Source organism: Triturus cristatus, chromosome 11 (genome assembly GCF_964204655.1).
Source record: "Triturus cristatus chromosome 11, aTriCri1.1, whole genome shotgun sequence".
NCBI lineage: Eukaryota > Metazoa > Chordata > Amphibia > Caudata > Salamandridae > Triturus > Triturus cristatus.
The window spans coordinates 119,317,275-119,337,312 of record NC_140594.1 but is presented as its reverse complement, the minus strand read 5'-3'; the positions used below and the strand labels follow the sequence as shown (position 1 = coordinate 119,337,312).

At 46.1% G+C, this 20,038-nt stretch overlaps 1 protein-coding gene across 1 annotated transcript in view; it reads left to right on the top strand.

Annotated features, from left to right (window-relative positions):
* Nucleotides 1–12,440, top strand: part of SLC5A1 (solute carrier family 5 member 1) — a 279,347-nt gene extending 266,907 nt beyond the window's left edge. Inside the window, exons 13-15 of the mRNA XM_085634551.1 lie at nt 5,070–5,285; nt 5,960–6,074; nt 10,526–12,440. Coding sequence (XP_085490677.1) covers nt 5,070–5,285; nt 5,960–6,074; nt 10,526–10,737 — 543 coding nt within the window. The 3' untranslated portion in view covers nt 10,738–12,440. The remainder of the gene's footprint in view (nt 1–5,069; nt 5,286–5,959; nt 6,075–10,525) is intronic.
* Nucleotides 12,441–20,038: the final 7,598 nt, after the last annotated feature.

Genomic DNA, 20,038 nt, shown 5'->3' with positions numbered 1-20,038 from the left:
TTTCATTTCATTACTGATAGTGATAAATGCGCAGTGAGTGACTGTAGCGTTAGTGCCTGCTAATGAGGGCAATTAAAAGTTGTTATTGGTATATGTTGGAGGGAGGACCACCGGGTAGTCGGGGAGACTATTCCGGGGCACCTTCCTACCGCAAAGTTATAGCCGAGCGCCGCTGAGAAGCCCCCTCAGGGGGGTCTTTCTCCTATGATCGTACTAGGCCCAGTAACACCACCACACAGGACTCAATATCAGTTGCGTGACTTGGTTCTTTATCAGCAGTAATACGTGCAATATTTACAGTGGGATCGAGGGATCCTATAAGAGTCTTAATGTCTGTTAGGGGAATAGGGTAGCGGGACAGTCTTAGTACCAACCAGGTACGGGAGGGCTCTGCGCCAGACCTTGAGTGCTGGTCTCAGAGCGGCTCGGATGTGGGGAGCCGCGACGGCGTCTGCAGGGCTCGGGTGGCAGTTCCGCTTAGGTCGAGCCGCGACGCAGTCAGCAGGGCTCGGTGGTAGGTCTGCTTCGGTCGAGCCGCGACGAGGTCAGCTGGGCTCTGATGATAGTGTTCAACAAGGTCGGGCCGCGACAGCGTCAGCAGGGCCCCAAAGGTTCGTGAAGGTCTTTAAGCACGGTGGAGCCGCGACGTCGTCAGCAGGGCTCAGAGGGTGGGTTCAAGGTGAGTCTTCTTCCGTAGGGTCAGCCGCGATCCGATCAGCAGGGCTCTTGACTCCAGGATACAACTACTGTCCTGTTGTCGGGTCGCCCCAGATATAGGACGGGAGCCCTTTGATGTCCGGACCCTTGCGCCCGGAGGGGCGGAGAGGCCGAGTAGGGAGCGGCCAGACGCCCAGCAGGAGAGGCGCCAGGCCCCAGAGAGCTGTGGGGCGATCGCACCTAGGTGTGGGAGGACGGTTGGGGGTCCCATCGATACTGCCCTCCGCCGGGAGTGGGAAGGGCTCACGTGGTATCCCCCGGGCCAGGGGTTGGCGTCTCGATGTCGGGCCTCGCTGGGACCGAGGCCGGGTAGAGCAGGGTCACGCAGGTGGTCACGTGGAGTGACGTATAATCCAAAATGGAGGAGCCCCGAGGTGCATGGGACCTCGTGCAGCTTAGCGCGGGGAAACAGGACCACGCCGCGAGGCCGGCTCCCACAGTATATTATGAGGGAGTGGACCTTCAGGGATCAGCATAAGGAAAAGGGAGATAGTGCTCTTAGAATACTCCACCTTCTGGGAGTGTAAAATGTTGTAAACTAAAAAGGGAGAAATTGAAAAACGAATATTGGGTTGTTAGGCAGAAGGTCTGTACCAGTCTTCATTGACCCTAAGACCAGCCACTGCCTTCAATCAATCAATCAAGGCATTTATATCGCGCACTACTCACCCGGAGGGGTCTCAAGGCGCTTGGGGAAGGGGGTCTGCTACTGCTCGAACAGCCAGGTCTTGAGCTGTTTCCTGAAGGCGAGGTGGTCCTGGGTCAGCCGAAGGTGGATGGGCAGAGAGTTCCATGTCTTAGCCGCCAGGTAGGAGACGGATCTTCCTCCGGAGGTGGCTCTCTGGATGCGAGGGACGGCGGCGAGGGCGAGGCGCGCGGATCGTAGCTGGCGAGTGGGTGCGTAGAAGGCGGTTGTTGAGGTATCTTGGGCCCAGGTCGTGGAGAGATTTGTGTGCGTGGGTGAGGAGTCTGAACGTGATCCTCTTGTTGACAGGGAGCCAGTGTAGGTCTCTCAGGTGGCTCGAGATGTGGCTGCGTCGGGGGACGTCTAGGATGAGTCGGGCGGAGGCGTTCTGGATGCGCTGAAGTCTTTTCTGAAGCTTGGCTGTTGTTCCGGCGTAGAGGGTGTTTCCTTGCTGTCATGGGCGTTGTTGTCCAGTCGTTCCTTCAGGGATTTCTTCTTGGTGGTGCGGATGAGCTGGTGATGTCTGCGAGTTGCGAGTTTGAGGGCGGTCATGTTGTCGGCGGTCTTGCCGAGGAGCCAGGCCTTCTCGAGTGTGCGGCAGGCCTTCTTGGAGTCCTTGAGTTCGTCGGTGAACCAGGGGGCCTTCTTGCTTCTGGGCTTGGTGGGTGGGTTCTTCAGTGGGGCGAGGTCGTCGGCACAGGTGGTCAGCCACTGCGAGAAGTTGCGGGCTGCTGTGTTGGGGTCCGTTGTGCTGACAGGTGGGTTCTGGCTGAGGGAGGAGGTAAGCTGGTCGGCCGTGATCTTGCTCCAGTTTCTGTGGGGGACCTGCTTCGTGTGGTGGTGGATCGTGTTCTTCCTGAAGCTGAAGTGGACGCAGCTGTGGTCGGTCCAGTGAAGTCCGGTGGAGTGGCTGAAGGAGATGTGTGTGCTGGACGAGAAGATCAGGTCGAGCGTGTGGCCGGCGTAGTGCGTGGGGGTGTTGACCAGTTGCTTCAGTCCGAGGTTGGCGAGGTTGTCCAGCAGGGCGGTGGTGTTGCGGTCGTTGTTGTTCTCCAGGTGGAAGTTGAGGTCTCCGAGGAGGATGTAGTCGGTGGAGGGGAGGGCGTGTGGGCTGATGAAGTCCGTGATGTCATCGCAGAACTGTGTGCGCGGTCAGTGAAGCTCCCAAAATTCTGGTGTTCTACAAACAATCCTTTTGCTGACTGGCTACCACTGAAGGGTGGCCAAAGGTGAGGGAACTGAAGAGCCCAAGCAGAAGCCTGGTCGCAGTGTCCTCAATCTTCTGTAGTGTCAGAAGGAGATATTACGCAAGTCCCAAATACACGGTGCCTCATTTATGGTTTTTTTGCCATGGGGCAGCGCAGCAGGCCTTGCTGCTGCGCTGCCCTACTGCAAAAGAAAAGAGTAGGAATGCGCTGTATCTATTGGATACGGCGTATTCCGGTCCTTTCACCCTGCGCTGGCACACAATGGGCTGCTGTGCACCAACACTGGCACCTTTGCACCATGGTGCAAGGGTGCCCACGTTGCGGTGATGATGATTTTTGTGCATGAAGATAAACTTTCCTGCACAAAAACAATCACAAGAGGCTTTTTCCTCTTTCTATGTGTGCTGTGGAATGCAGCACACGTGGAAAGAGGAAACATATGAGAAATAAAGATATTTCTCCTCGTTGTGCCTCCCTTACGCCTCCCCTTGGGAGGCAAATGTTTTTGACGCTGCCTTACACTTACGATTTCTCATAAATCTGGGGCAGTGTCAAAAAGCCATGGATGTTTCTGGGAACGCCCACCGCAACACCCAAGGAACGCCCCTTTCCTGCTGTTTTCGGCGTGAAAGGAGCACATATTTATAAGGCCATGAAAAGCCACGTAACGTGGCTTTACGTGGCCTTATAAATATGCCAGTGACACATTGTGCCACTGGAACGTCAAAAAAGTGACAGTCCGGCGACGCAAAAGTGCCGGTAAAGCCTCATAAATGAGGCCCACAGTTTCTGTTTTCAAGCTGGGACAGAACTTTTGTGTGTACCACAATTTCCTAGTTATGTATAGGGAGTAAAGTAAGACTCTTAATTAGGATTTTAGGATTAGGAAAACAGGAGGAGGTCACTTTACTAACTTGGGATGTGACCAGTAACTTGGAATCAAATAATACCTATGTTTTGGGCCGCATCAGTGGAAGAACATAGATATCCCAGAGAATGAAGCTACCCACAAGTTGTACTGATAAAGTTGAGAATTCCAAATAGGAAGAAATACAGAGAAATGGTCACTAATGTCCTGGGCAGGATTGCTATGAAACTCTGACACAGAACTTGGGAAGTAGCCATGGTAATAACGTCTTCGAAATAGGAGTATAATATGTAACTGTATCGTAAAGTCTTCTTTGGGTTTGTCTCCACAGTGTTCTTTCTGTACCATGATAAAAATTAATAAAAAGGTGTGTTTTTTTTTAAAGTTGAGAATTCCCTCTTTTTTCTAAATTCATTTTTGAACTCTGAGAAGAAAGACTAAGGGCATGATTATGATCTTGGCGGAGAGGGTTACTCCATCACAAACGTGATGGATAATCCGTCCCCAAATTACCATTATATCCATTCCATCACATCTTATTATATATTATCTTATTATATCTTATGGAACTTGTAATACGGCGGATGGAACGTTTGTGACGGAATATCCCATCTGCCAAGATTGTAATCAGACCCGAAAACAGCTTAACATAAAACATACTGAATTTTAAGGACATAGGTTTGAAGCAGACGCAATAGCACTATGTAAATATTGGCGGTGTAGAAATCAAGAATTAGGGAATGCCTAATTTTAAGTATTTTTTTGGCGAGTGGGGCGTGGAGACTTTTCAAAAATAGATAACATAGCTAGGCCTGTATTCGAACCAGAGGACGTACGATAAGGGATAATATCCAAATGTGGTAATAATGTTAGCAAAGTCAGAAAGCGAACCATGACCCATGAATTTAAGTTTCCCCATCCATAAACATGGCATAACTTTTGGTAATATGGTTATTCTAAGTTGTACATCATGTATGTGTGGGTAGTTACCGCCAGCTTTTGCATGTATTACTTCCTTCCACAAAATCTGCACCACTGGAAGAAATATACGACAGACCAAGGACTGCAAATGTTTTCCTGCTACCATAGGCCTCTACGTGAAGAAGTAAATTAGGTGTCCAGAGTTTCCTACAAATTTGCCTCAAAAGTTATTTTGCCATTGTTACTGTATGTTTTCATTGTTAACGCCCTTTTATACATCAGGCATTCTCATTGGCTTACTGAAATCTCTGCTCACTTGTTCTCTTTCTGTCATGCTTCCTTCTTCATTGCCTTTTCTTGTGTACTTCTACTGATTTCCTGTCCATCAAAAGTTCCCATCACCTCACCATCCCCTCCCACTTGCTCTCTTTTTCTTTTTACCACCACCTCTTTTTCACTTTCGTTGATGTCCTGTCATCATATTTTCCTCTTCTTCACTACACTTCCTTTTTACTGATGTCCATTAGAGGCTCCTATAATGTCCCTTTCTTATCCCCCTCTTCTCTCTCACTCCATTTTGTTACTGCTTCTTTTTTTTGGTAAAACCCATTCCAATTGCCATTTCTCATTGTCTAACCTTGTCCTTCCTCTCTTTCTACACATGGTCTAGGGGGCTTTCTGGGGCCTGGTCATTGGGCTGCTGATTGGCCTATCACGCATGATCACAGAGTTCGCCTACGGAACCGGCAGCTGCCAGAATCCCAGTAACTGCCCCAAGATTATCTGTGGGGTGCACTACCTCTACTTCGCCATCATTCTCTTCGTCGCCTCCTCCATCATCGTCCTGGGGGTCTCGTTCATGACACCAGCCATTGACGATAAACATGTACGTAACAACTTGTATCTGTCTCATATCCATATATTCTATATGCCTCTGCTGCTGGACTAAGCAAGTTTACACCTCACATCAGGAAGAGGCAACGAGTTGTGCAGAGTAGAGGTGTGTGAAGTTTTGTCATGAGTGTATTTTTATGTAGTTCCTGATTATTTGCTTTCCTGTGGTTCACTGTGTTTTTTGCTTTTTCTTGCCCTTCTCCTATGTATACTGGGTCCCCTGAGTAAGTAATACTGCAATAAAACATGCTACAAATAGGATAAAAACTTTCTTTACACTCTTTCTCATCTTCAATTTTCAAAATATGTATATGACAGCCTGAAGACCGCCGTTGTGTACTTGAGTGCAGGGTTTGCGTACTTTTCCTCCTAGTTGATTTGATAACATTTTAACCAAATTACACTTAAATACAAAATGGTGGCAATCCCTTAAATACAACTTTATCATGTGTGTTCTGTTTGAAGAAAACATAAAAACCTCATGATAACATATCACAAAAAGCTATGTCATCAGTCTCCTAGTGACTCAACTCTTCAGTGAAGAACCAGTGTATGTACCCAGGACTCTCTTTCTTAGAGGTGATTGCAAGTGGTTTTCCCTTCAAGTTGGCGGTCTTGCGGTTGGCTGTGGAGTTGGGTAAAGCTCACGCTTGTCTTCCTTTGCAGCTTCACCGTCTGTGCTGGGTTCTGCGGAACAGCACCGAAGAACGCATTGACCTGGACGCAGAAGATGACTGGAAAAACGAAGAAGAACCTGATATCGATGACACAGAGGACCAGGGTAAGTGATAAAGCAGGCGCTTCTCATATCTTGACCCCTGTAGAGCTGGACTGGTGGTTGTTCACTGCCAAGGAAGCCTGTGTGCACACCTGAGGAGCAGGGCGAGTGTTAAAGCAGATACTTCTCATACAGTGCATTCTTGACCCCTGTAAAGCTGGACTGGTGGTTGTTCACTGCCAAAGAAGCCTGTGTGCACATCTGAGGAAAAAGAGCGCCACTCCAACCACAAGGATAGAAATAACTGTGAGTGAAATGTGGGGGCTTGGGAGGGCATGGACTGCCATCAAACCAACTTAGGGTCATATTATCAAGAAACGGTGTTAAAATTATCGCCGCTTTAGCGGCAGAAAACTGCCGCTAAAGCGGCGATAGTGGGCTAGATAATATGCTCTTGAGAATACACATAGAAGCCCATGGTGTCAACATGGGTTTCTATTGGAAGTCTCTGCGGCATATTATCAAGCCCATTATCGCCGCTTTAGCAGCAGTTTTCTGCCGCTAAAGTGGCGATAATTTTAATGCCGTGCTTGATAATATGCCCCAAAATTCCTCTGAAACACTGGTTTCCTGCCTGACTAACTCAGGGCATGTACCCAGCACACTGATACTCTACTAGAGAAGGTTTGGTTCAGCTATGCTCTGAATAAACCTATAATTTAAAATGAAAGCAGATCTGAAAGCTAAGGTTGAGCAAAACTTGAATGATGCCTACAAAGTTTACAAAGGCCTCTCTTTGCAAACGTTACAAAGGTTTATGAACTTTCTAAAACTTCCCTTGCAGAAGGGGTTTCATTCAAAAACCTTGTCTGCGAGATAATTCTTCCACTAGAAATTATTTCTTGCTAAGATATTTTTCTGGCAAACTTACTATTGGGGGCTTTTTTTTCTTACAATCAAAATTTCACAAAGATTGAGACACTTGCAGAGTTTTGAAGGGAACCTGTATGAAGCACGAAGGGTAAAACTTTGCATGCTTTGACTAAACTCCTGACCACAAACTTACAAGTTAAGAGCTAACAAAGGTTGTTTAATACAAAGTCACCATCCTATGCTGACCCAGGATCTGGGGCCCAATCACTGAGCCTTCAGCTCAGCTCTACCATTTTATCTCTGTGCCATTTCCTGCATCCCAAGCTAAAGATGTAATAAGTTCCCAGTGGTCTAAAGTCATTCATGCACCTCCAGGTGGAAGATGAACTTTCACATCCACAGCATTCTAGATCCTTGCAAGTTGAGTAGACTCTATGTAAATACTCTGAGCTGGCAAGGAACCATTAAAGATGAATCCCCAATGAATCTAGAGTGTTTGCAGCAGCATACATAGGCCCATCATAATCCAAACCTATTGAACACTTACCAGCTCCATTGACAACACTTAGTACCAAATGGGAAAGGCATTGGGATGAGAGATGATGGGGACAGGGAGGAAGCATGTATGGACTCTTGAGAAATCGCGATAAGGGAAGGATGTTGGTTGATCCACCTACAAATTCTTCATCCTACGTACTATACCGATGAACATTTAGTAAAATTTGGCTGCTGAAAGACAGTTTATGTCGCTAGGGATGCCAACAGAACAGCACCTGCCTGCATGTCCCAAATTCAAACATTCTGGATGGCGAGAGTCGCCAGCAGAACCACTGTTATGGAAGCTGAAATGTCAGCCTAGTTGGCATTACTTGAGCTGTGGAGCGACTCTACTGTATCGACATACACATGCATCTTTCGTAATCTAGCAATGATGGTAACCAGGGGGCATATTATCAAGAACGGCGTTAAAATTATCGCCGCTTTAGCGGCAGGAAACTGCCTCTAAAGGAGCGATAATGGGCTTGATAATAAGCCCTTGAGAATTCCAATAGAAGCCCAGGTTCACACCAGAACATGGGCTGGAATTCTCTAGGGCATATTATCAAGCCCCTTATTGCCCCATATCTACCTGATGGGAGTACTTCTTGTGAACTGCTAATATAATTTTGCCTGTACCATATAAAACAACAATGAAGAAAAGAATATTGCCAAGTCATCACATGAGTCTAAGAGCCATGTCACTGACCCACAGAATCCAGCCCTGAATTACCATTGAGACATCCTCCCTTTAGCCTTACCACTGAACTTTATACAACCAGCTTTAGACCCACTTATAGGAGCCAGGGGCTAGCTGCACTGGTCTGCCACCGAGGCAGCAACCATTCAGCGTTACATGGAGTTATTAAGTACAGCATGTCCTGCCAATGTACTGTGACATCAGTAATGCTGGTGTATCACTGAGACATTAACACGCTGGTTTAGAACCAACCTTGCCATTGGTCACTGAACCAGCCACAAAGCCCTGTCAATGAGCCACTAATGAAGCCCAGCTCAACTATCACTGAGACAGTAACAGAGCGCGCTGGATAGGCAACCATTAGAGCCACCCACAGAGACCCCCACCCTTTAGTTTACCAGTAAACTGCTAAACCAACCAGAGAGCCCTGTGAATGAGCCATAATTGCAATCCAACTGGCATGCTATTAATACATCCGCCTCTTACACTTGTCATTGAACTTTTAACTACCTAGTGGCCAACCCATGTAAATGGGTCCTGAAACCAGTTCATTTGTTAAGATTGTTTCTCTGTAATCTTCCTGTGATTTTGATGTTCCACAGCATAATATTTTAACATTTGCTGGCATTGAGGAACCTCTGGGTGCATGTGTGCTCAAGTAAAAAGTGCTGGCTTACCGATGACAAAACTTTTATCCTCTTATGGAGCCATTAGAGGTAGCGAGCTTCCCAGGAAGCCATAAGACCAGTGCAACCGACCGGCTACTGCGACACCAATACGTCTTGCACTGAGCGTTGACACCGAAAATATTCTTGCTAACTTCCAACTGAGATTAACTACCTTTACCATATCTAGGCACCATTGAACCAGCCATGAAGCCCTACCTGGCTTAGCACGAAGTCATCCGCACTCTTTCCTTAACCCGAACGATGAATATACTTTTACTAGAAAACCACTGAAGCATCCCACTTTAACCTACCGGAAAGTATTTGAGTCAGACTGAGAGGCCTATGAATGAGCCATGAATCCAGCCTTACTAGCCATATACTGCAACATCAGATAGAGCCCTACGAATGAGCCATGAATCCAGCCTTACTAGCCATATACTGCAACATCAGATAGAGCCCTACGAATGAGCCATGAATCCAGCCTTACTAGCCATCCACTGCAACATCAGATAGAGCTCTATGAATAAGCCATGAATCCAGCCTTACTAGCCATCTACAGCAACATCAGATTGAGCCATGAATCGAGCCTGACTAGCCATCTATTGCAACATCAGATAGAGCTCTACGAATGAGCAATGAACCCAGCCTTACGAACCATATTGTGCAACATCAGATAGAGCCCTGTAAAGGAGCAATGGACCCAGCCTTACTAGCCATTTACTGCAGCATCAGATAGAGCCGTACGAATGAGCCATGAATCCAGCCTTACTAGCCATCTACTGCATCATCAGATAGAGCCCCATGAATGAGCCTTGAATCCAGCCTTACTAGTCATCTACTGCAGCATCAAATAGAACCCGATGAATGAACCATGAATCGAGCCTTACTAGCCATTAGTGCAACATCAGATAGAGCCCTTTGAATGGGCCATGAACCCAGCCTTACTAGCCATCTACTGCAACATCAGATAGAGCCCTGTGAATGGGCCATGAACCCAGCCTTACTAGCCATCTACTGCAACATCAGATAGAGCCCTACGAATGAGCCTTAAATCCAGCCGTACTAGCCATCTACAGCAACATCAGATTGAGCCATTAATTGAGCTTGACTAGCCATCTACTGCAACATCAGATAGAGCCCTATGAATGAGCCATCAATCCAGCCTTAACAATCAACCACTCCATCTTCAGATTTATCCCTATGGATCCAGCCTTGCTAGAAAACCACTGTCACATCAAGGATATAGTCTAATGAACAAGTCTTTAATCCAACCCCACTTGCCAAAATAAAACCACAGTCCGAGAGCACTATGAATGAGCCATTAGTCTAGCCTTACCAGCCAAACACTAAATCATCAGATGGCTAAATCCCTCAAACTCATGTAGTCCAGCCATGGAGCCAAGCCTGGAAGCTCCCCGTAAGTATCTTGCATCTCCGAGTGTGACATTAACAGAGCAGGACTTTAAAATGTAGATGTGGACGGGCAATAGAGGATGTGATTTCTTGCTGCATGCCATTTTGGGGACTTGTGTAGGATGCTGCTTTCCTTTTTATGCTGTAAGCAAAGCAACGTTCTCCTCAATGGTGCTCAATCACTGAAGCAGAAAACAGGTTAGGGCACACGTGTGCTAATGCATACTGGAATGGGTCACGATGCTTGCCTAGGTGAATATGCATGCTAACCCTCTACTGCTTTTTGGTGCCTAACATTCTTGTGTCTTTCTTCATGAACACAGTCGAAGAAAAGCTCAGCTGCTGGAGGAAGTCCTACAACTGGTTCTGTGGCTTTGACGACAAAAAAGCCCCCAAATTGAGCAAAGAAGAACAAGAGGCCATGGAGAAGAAGCTGACGGACACGTCAGAGGTGCCGCTTTGGAGGAATGTGGTCAACATAAACGGCATAATCCTATTGACTGTTGCAGTCTTCTGTCATGCCTACTTCGCATAAGCCTCACTGCATGAGGCAGAACATTCATTCCTTGTTATCCCATTCTTCCTTCCAACTTGAAATCGCCCTGTGCTGTTAACACAAATCACTCTAAAGACTGACAGGCAGGGAAACTTAATTAACCCTATGGGTGATGTAGGCACTGTTTGTATAAATTTTAATATTAATTAATTCATTGTTGAATAATACATTGTGTAAAACAACTTCTAATCAATGCCAGAAAAGAAAATGCTGAGCTTCCGTGTGTCACTTACCTGTGTATTGTACGACTTGCACACTCGCAACCTCCTAGGATGTCCCAGGTCTTCAGTGACAAGGTGAGGGCTCCACCTGGATACAAGAACATGCTTGGGCAATGATGACGTCCACAACCGTCGTACGTTTACACCAAAGTGTTTGGGTTATGACTTGGACCAGCACATCTGTTTGTTGGTGCTCAAGCCTTATCCTCAGGGTGACTTGGATTCCAGTCAAGAACCTCCAAAATTGTTGCTGTTTCGCTTCGATCATACATCGACATTGTTCTCATTTTCAGAATGTTCCGTGGACATGTTGGCTGCCCTTCTCAGACATCCGGGAAATTCAGAATCTTACCACCCAGGTGCCCTCCCTTTCAACATTGCCCAACTTGTTGATCTTCTGTGAGATCTTGGCTTTATTCCACAGATCATGCAACATTGCTCGACGTGTGCTGACATGTTAGTATTCCATGCCACCGTAGACCTTCAACCCAAGGTTTGGAGGGAGGTGATTTGTTCCTCTCTCATTTACCACTCGCCTCCTAACCAGAGAGGCTGATACTGGTGTTGTGACCCATCTTCTTGGGTAAAGTCGCAGCTGCCTCATTCCTCCACCTTACCATTCACCTTGTTCTAAACAAATGTGCTGATTCTCTCCATGTAGAGAGCGCCATGTTTAGAATTCTCTTAGAATGCCACATGCCTTTGTTGAGTGCCCATTTCTCAAAAGCTGTGAGCGATTCGCCAACCAGGGAATACCCCTCACCACCTCACTCCATGTTTTGGGTTGCTGTCATTGGTGGTATAATTTTTTCAAAAAGATAGACGACGTCACCTGTGCATGCTTTCCCACAGTCATCCACACCTGTGAGCTGACTAATACATAATGACCAAGGCTCCAGATCCTCAAAGTGGACATGACAAATGTGAGATGGGGTGTAAGTGCCTAGTAGTTAAAGAAAAGGCATTGAGGGGTGCCGTAAGCTTGATGTACCGGCAATGTGGTGCTTTATCAAATCATCTCTTGACTACAGCTTTGAAACCTAATGATCTAAAACAATTTAAGATTTATGTCAAGTGTGATCCCCTGCCCTGTCAGAGCCTGCTGAAGTCACCAGCAACAAGAAGGGACTGCAACAGAGGTGGAAGGAAAAACTGAGCATCAGTCTGTCCTGGCACATCCGTCAACCAAAGGGTACCCTTCTGTGAGCCATTTTACAGTCACTGAAGAAAGGGGCTATATATTGTGGTCCACCAGGTTGTCATTTCAGGACCAACAAAGTCTCCAATAAACTAGCATCTGGAATGTAGCTGCTGGTTCTGTCTGTTCTGCCCTTTCGCCCTATCCATCCATGGGCCCTATCTCTGTTCAGACATCGCAAGAGGGCTTCAAGAGCAGCGATTATTGTGAAAATGTCTTTGAGATTTATGTGAACCAGTAAAAGATTGTATATCTGTAAATAACTCAAAATCTTCAGGTCTGCCTTATTTCGTGTCCATTTTAGACAGTATTTGTCATTTGGCTGGGCTGGAGTCTGGGGTGTGTACAGAAACACGTGGCCCATCATCCAATCTGTCATAGACTAACTTAACGCTTGTAAGAGCCTAGAATGAGATGAAGATAAGAGTTTTGGGACTGTGGTTGGTGTCTTGACATTGCTGGTGTGGCATGTTGACTTTAATAGTTTATGGGAGACTTGGCAGTATGAAGGATGTTTACGTGTGGAGGGTAGTTTTATGGTGTGGTGGTTTCGATATGAGGTGTGGGGACAGGCTTAAGTAGTGTGTTATAAATGTGTTGTGCAGGTTGATTTTGTTAGTATGAATATTCAATTTGGTGGTGTAGTGGTATCAAGAATCGGTTGATTGCATGAAATTAGATGGTTAAGAATTGAATGCTTGCTAATTTGGGATTGTCTTGGGTTGTACTGGAGTAGGACTGTGTTACATGAGGTACTTTCTTCGGCAGGATGATATTCGGGTTGGAAGATAGACTTTGATGGTGTTTAGTTAGGTATTAGCTTTATGGTGGGGGTTGTGGTGACTTTGGAAGTGTTGAGGGTAGGGATGATTGACTGGCCTTCTCAGGTGGGATTAGTATTGGGTGATTAGTTTTAGTGGGGTAGTAGATTGGCTTTAGCATTGAAGGGATTGATTTTGTAGATGTGGGAGTTGGCCATGGTGGCGTGGAAGTCTGAGTGGTTGTAATGGATTTTGCTTTGATGTGTGGTGTAAGGAATTTAAAGCCTGGTTTTGGTGGTGTCACATTGTCAACAGGGCTTGGGAGAAGTACAACCTTGTGGCATGCAGGAGTAGAGCTCCCTTTGAGGACTCGTCACATGGGCATGCTCACAAGGACATATTTTCAAGATTATAATCACCCTTGTTCTGTTCAGAGAAGAGCAATTTGCATAAGAGCTCTAGGGAATGGCACCCAGATTGGTGTGCATGCAGCCACAGGCTAACATAAATTAGCTTGAGCCTTAAAATGTAAAGCTGTTGTCTTTTAAGGAGCACTAATGGTGAGATGAATATATGAAAAGCATGGCCCTTTTAGCTCAAACAATACCTAGTTGATACCAAGATGTAACCAAAACTGGGGCACATAATTACCACTCCTCATAAAAGATGCTACACACAGCTGGTGGAGAGTGGACAAATTGAGTTAAGATGACTCTTCATCTAGGACAACAAAGAGCTTTGTAATGGGCCAAACAAAAAACACCTGCCTCTAAACTGGCAACTAAGACTAACATTATATCAAAGCAAGATGACTTGAAACTCATCGCCGTATAGTTCTGACTCTGTGCCTTCAGTTTTGAATGTATATTTTGTAATAACTGCATTAAGAATAATGTTATGTTATGTGATGTGATATTGTTACATTACGTGATGTTATGTTAGGTTACATTATGTTATGTTAACAGAATTTATAGAGCGTATCGCTACTCCAGATGTTGCTTCCTCATGCTAAAAGAGTTTGACTACAGTAAGTCCGCACACATTATCAGCCTACTTAGGAGGGCAATGTCTTGAGGTCTTTCCTAAAAAGCTATTCATCTGTGCTGTGGAGCAGGTGCAATGGTAGAGTGTTCCAGAGTTTGGGTGCCAAATAACTGAAGGCCCTGCTTGACTCGTTTGATTCTGAGAATTTGTGAGAGCTTTAAAATGGTTGGTCCCAAATGGAATATAGAGCCGGATGAGATGCCTCAGGTAGCCTGGCCCCACATTCGCAAAGGCACAGTAGGCAAAGCCGAGAGCTTTGAATTGTATACACTTGCCCACCAGTAGACGTGTAGCTCTCGCAAATACGGTGTAATCGAGTGGTACTTAGGGATGTGACGGAACAGGCGTGGGGCAACATTTTGAATAGTTTGGAGTCTCTTTAGTGAGGCCTTCTTGATGCTGAGGCATAAAACATTCCCATAGTCTATTAGCGACGTTATGGTGGCATGGGCTACGGTATGCTGTTCCATTAGTCAGTAGAGGCCTGAGTATCTTCTTTAAGCATCTCAGAAAGCTGAATCACTGGGCAGAGACAGCTGTTCTATGGTTGTCAAAGGGTAAAGTACTGTCCATCCACATGCCCAAGTTCTTCACGGTAGATGTAGGGACTGGCGACGGGCCTAAGGCATCCATCCACAGTGAGGGGCTCAAGAGATTGGGCTGATTCCCCACCATCGTGATTTCGGTTTTATTGTAATGTAATTTCAGGCAATTAAGGCCCATCCAGTCTGCCACAGCCGTCAGGAACCCTTTCAATTTGGGTGAGATGCTGCCTAGATGGGGAGGTAGAGATAATGCAAACTGGGTGAATGAGCATATGGAATCATTGCAAGGCCAGGTGATTCACAGGGGAAACATCCTTTATCACGAAACCATTACAATGCGGTATGGTTACATCGTGGTTTTTACAACGAAAGTCGTTACACCGACTTGCACTGGAGGGCGCTCTAGACTAAGGAATAGTGTGAATTACTATTCCAACACCTTCCCTACTGTACGTAGACTGGAGTTGGAATAGTAATTCACAGTATTCCTAAATCCAGCGCCCTCCAACGCAAGTCGATGTAACGACTTGCGTTGTCAAAACCGCGATGTAACATACCGCGTTGTGATGGTACGCGTTGTATCATCATACATCCGATTCACAGTGCTCACCAATATATGTTGAAACGTATAGACCTGAGGGATGAGCCTTGTGGAACACCCAAGTAAACTAACCTGGATGCTGATGAGAAAGGTTTGCATGAAACCTGGAAGGAGCGGTGATCTAGACAGGATCTACATTATTCTAGGGTCTTATCACATATCACACACTCCAGGTGTCTAGTAAGCAGAACAGTATGGGACACAGAATCGAAAGCGGCACTCAAACCTAATATGATGAGTGCCGCACTGCCCCCTTTCTCCAGAGTGCATCTTAACTCTTCTGAGACCCCTAGGAGGAACCGACTCAGGACTATGACCTGGGTGGAAGCCCGATTGTGAAGCATGCAGTGAAATATTAGATTCCAAACAGCTGCATAACTGGCTTTTGATATGCCTTTCTAAAATTGTGGATATAAGCAGGAGAAGAGAGATGGGACGATAGTTCTCTACTTTTGCAGGATCTAGGAGTGGCTTTTTCAGCAGTGGTATCACCTGTGCATGTTTCCAGGAGTTGGGTACCATCACAGAGGAGAGCAATACTTTCAAAAGGTCTGCCCAGATCAGATAGGTAATCCGGGAACCTTTTTATCAATGCACTGGGGGGGGGGGGGGGGGGGGAAGCATGATCCAACATAGATTTGATAGAGTTTGTCAGCTGACACAGATCCTCCATGGTGAGCGACTTAAACTCGGACAGATAAGGTCCAGAGGGCTTAGCTGCTGTAGTGTCTTACCCAGCCCTGAACCATGGAAAGATTACAACACACGGGAGCTGCGGTTGAGTACATCTTTATTCTCCAACGTTCATTCACACACTGCACATTACGTCATACTTCCCAAAAGCACACCCTAACATCATTGGTGTCACAAAGCCTGTCAGCATTCACTGATGGGCTGATATCCATTGAGGTAGTTGTTTTCTGATGGAACTCCCAAACAGCAAGGTAGCTGGGCTCTCACCCATTGGGGAGTGAGAAGTTGATCGACATGCCCATAGGGTCTGGCACATAGCTTGGCTCAAGTCGATTCCTTCCATGGACGCTTGTTGAGTTACACTTTTGAGGGTGCCCATTAGCTTGGGGCCAGAGGGGTGTACTCTTTTGGTGTTTAGCCAAAAAACAAGGGGGAAGTAGAGGTTACAGGTTAGGTTTACCCTCCACAAATACAATCTCCAAAAAACAACTACCTGAACAAGTCAAGTAGACAAAAACCTAACCAGAAAAAACACAGGTGTTCCAGAAGTCAATTTGATCCTGAAGAGCACCGAATGGAAAGAAAGGGAAGAATTATCTCTTTCTTTAGTCCCCTCACTCACCAGGGTTTCCCCACGGTGACATGCTTCATCATAGGGGTCCTCCCAGTCCTCTACGGACTGGGGCGTGCTACGACTTGCGATGTTACGTAGGAGCACTTAAAAATTGTGGACTATGTGTAGTGTAAGTGAAAAAGTGGTGGAGTGGGATAATTAAAATAATCAGCTAGTGGGCTAAGAATAGACTTTATTAGTGCTCTAAGCTGAAAAAGATTAAAAACGGGGTAATATGCCGAGGAAACCTAACTATAATGGAAAGGTGTGCCTAGCATATGATCTGGTCAACTAGTTTCGAGCTTCCCCAGCTCTTCGTCAGGACTACACTGGGACCAGCCCAGTGTCGAGAAACTTGCCACTCCTAGTTAACCTGAGTCAGGTGCAATAAAGTGTAATGCCGTAATTGTAAGGCATGCGTTTTAAAATACATACGTAATGTACGTCAGCAAATAGTCTGTGGGATATAAAACGAAAATTAATAAGGAAAAATATCTGATTATAAGTACTGTAATCAATGTTAACCGTGAGCACACTACACCTAAGTGTCCGCACACTTCTCTTTCTGATGTGCCGCTATGTGAAGAAGAGATATTATTATTCACTCCATGCCGGCGAAGTGCTGAAAAAAGTGTAATGAGATTCATAACACTAACACGTCTGACTTAACATACACACAAACATACAACAAAGAAAACACATAACATACTTAGTAACAAGCAACACTGTGCTTCATGGTCAACGGAGGGGATGTGGCGATCTCGTACATCTAGGAGAGGGTAGTAATTGAGATCATTAGGGTAATGGCGTGCTCCGTAATGAAGGTTCGCCCTACGGGGTGAAAAAGAGATGAAAGAAGTGTCACCTCGTAACGTACAGGTGTGGAGATCTAACTCCTCTGGAAGCACTTACTTGTACGTCGAACCCCACATTCGGTAATACCTATTTGGAGCCAAACCTCACGGACCGCATTCTGGCGTGTCCCCGCTGCTGAGCTGTTTTATCAACAAGCGCGCCTGCAAAGGAAAGTAAGAGAAAGCGAGAAAGGCTCCGGTGCCGGTACGCGAGTGGAGCCGCCATCTTGGATAGGGATGGAAGACGGAGTGATTGAAGTAAAAAACATTGTTAAATGTATCAGAACTATATGACGATCATTCAGTGGAGACCAGTGTTGGTAATAACACCAGCTCTAGTCACCAAAAAGCCCCCAAACCCGAAAAATATTTGTTAACAGGGCATTCTCATTACAATGTTTTGTATGTAAAAAAAGTTATTACAAAACTATATTCAAAAAACCGACAGTTACACGTCGGTGATTAGTTAAACAGGCTAGAACTAGCTGAGGGAACCACACTGTCTCTCAATCCTCTTTTGGTGGCTACAATGTCACGGTGTCCTTCATGGGCCAACTCAATGACCCGTTGCCTTAGGCTCTCGAGTATGACGATTCTCGAGCCTCTGAGTATTATGCCTTTTTGTTGTACTAAGCGATTTAACAATTGCAAATTTCTTTAGCAGAGTTTCGAGTATCGTCGATATTCTAGGTGAAACAAACACACATACTTTCCTTATTGCGCTATTATAGCGCTTGGAGGCCGCAGGAATTGCCCTTAAAGTTTGGTCCAAAAGCGATTCAAATAATAGAAAAATAAAATAATTGCATTTATTCGCAAAATTGTTTCATCAGCAATTACAGGACCTCCATTCAGCCTCAGCCAAAACGTGTTTCACCTTTTATACATGCCATTTTCAAGGCTCAGTCGCTCTGCAGTGTTGTGTGTCCTATCATTGGGACTTTTATGTTTAGCCAGTAATTGCTGACGCTAAAACAGTTTTAGACATATGCATTCCGTGAAGAAAGAGCACAGTGCCACCTGATGGCCTCCTTTTTCAAATCAAAGCAATAAGTCAGTCCAAGAAAAGTCAAAGGTGAAACTTGTGTAAACACTGTCAAAACTATCCGATGGCACCATCAGTAGAAGAGAGATATTTGATAATCTTAGGAGATAAAATGTACCAGGTGCACATCTCAAACCAGGGCCTGCAGGGAAACCACAGCACGAAGGGCAAAAAATATCACTGCGGCTGGAAAAGATGCATCCAGGGGCGGGATTCCTGAAAAGGTCTATTTGTGCCATGGCTTCAATGAGAGACATTTGGACTGCACGGCTGTGAGCTCTCTGTGGGTGAAATTTAGCAGACCAGAGACATCTGGATGAGAGAGGGCACTGCCCACTGCTGCCAGCTCTCTTTGGGTGAAATCTAGTAGTCCAGAGACATCTGGATGAGAGAGGGCACTGCCCACTGCTGCCAGCTCTCTTTGGGTGAAATCTAGTAGACCAGAGACATCTGGATGAGAGAGGGCACTGCCCACTGCTGCCAGCTCTCCGTGGGTGAAATCTAGCAGAGCAGAGACATCTGGGTGAGAGAGGGGACTGCCCACTGCTGTCAGCTCTAGTTGGGAGAAATCTAGCAGATCACTGCGGCTGGAAAAGATGCATCCAGGGGCAGGATTCCTGAAAAGGTCTATTTGTGCCATGGCTTCAATGAGAGATATTTGGACTGCACGGCTGTGAGCTCTCTGTGGGTGAAATTTAGCAGACCAGAGACATCTGGATGAGAGAGGGCACTATCCACAGCTGTCAGCTCTCTTTGGGTGAAATCTAGCAGACCAGAGACATCTGGGTGAGAGAGGGCACTGCCCACGGCTGTCAGCTCTTTTAGGGTGAAATCAAGCAGACCAGAGACATCTGGGTGAGAGAGGGCACTGCCCACTGCTGTCAGCTCTCTGTGGGTGAAATCTAGCAGACCAGAGACATCTGGGTGAGAGAGGGCACTGCCCACGGCTGTGAGCTCTCTGTGGGTGAAATCTAGCAGACCAGAGACATATGGATGAGAGAGGGCTCTGCCCACGGCTGTCAGCTCTCTGTGGGTGAAATCTAGCAGACCAGAGACATCTGGATGAGAGAGGGCACTGCCCACTGCTGTCAGCTCTCTTTGGGTGAGATCTAGCAGACCAGAGACATCTGGATGAGAGAGGGCACTGCCCACTGCTGCCAGCTCTCTTTGGGTGAAATCTAGCAGACCAGAGACATCTGTAGAAGGGAGAGGACACTGCCCATGGCTGCCAGGTCTTTATGGGTGAATTCTAGCAGACCAGAGACATCTGGATGAGAGAGAGCACTGCCACTGCTGCCAGGTCTTTATGTGTTATTCTAAGCAACAATGGTCCCTAGGAAAGGGTGAGCAAAACTGATAAATACAGACCAGTCAGTGCTGTATTGGTTAAACGTGTCCAACCGGACAGAGGTTCAATGTTGAATTTATCAGCAATTCTTGGAGATATATACAAGACAATATACTGAGAGTGGGACACAAGCCTGCATCCCATTACAGAAACGTAGAAACATACAAAGCATATAGTCTGGGAAACATTTAAGCAAGGCTAATGGAACTCTCTCGGTTTGTTCTCAAGAGAAGAAATTCACAATTATAAGTAAACAAATCGCAAGGAACACCTCTACATGGCAAATAGTAACATCACAGTGTATGTATGAGGCGTTTTTAGGGTGTCGACGGCATTTTGATCCAAGAGACAAATGTG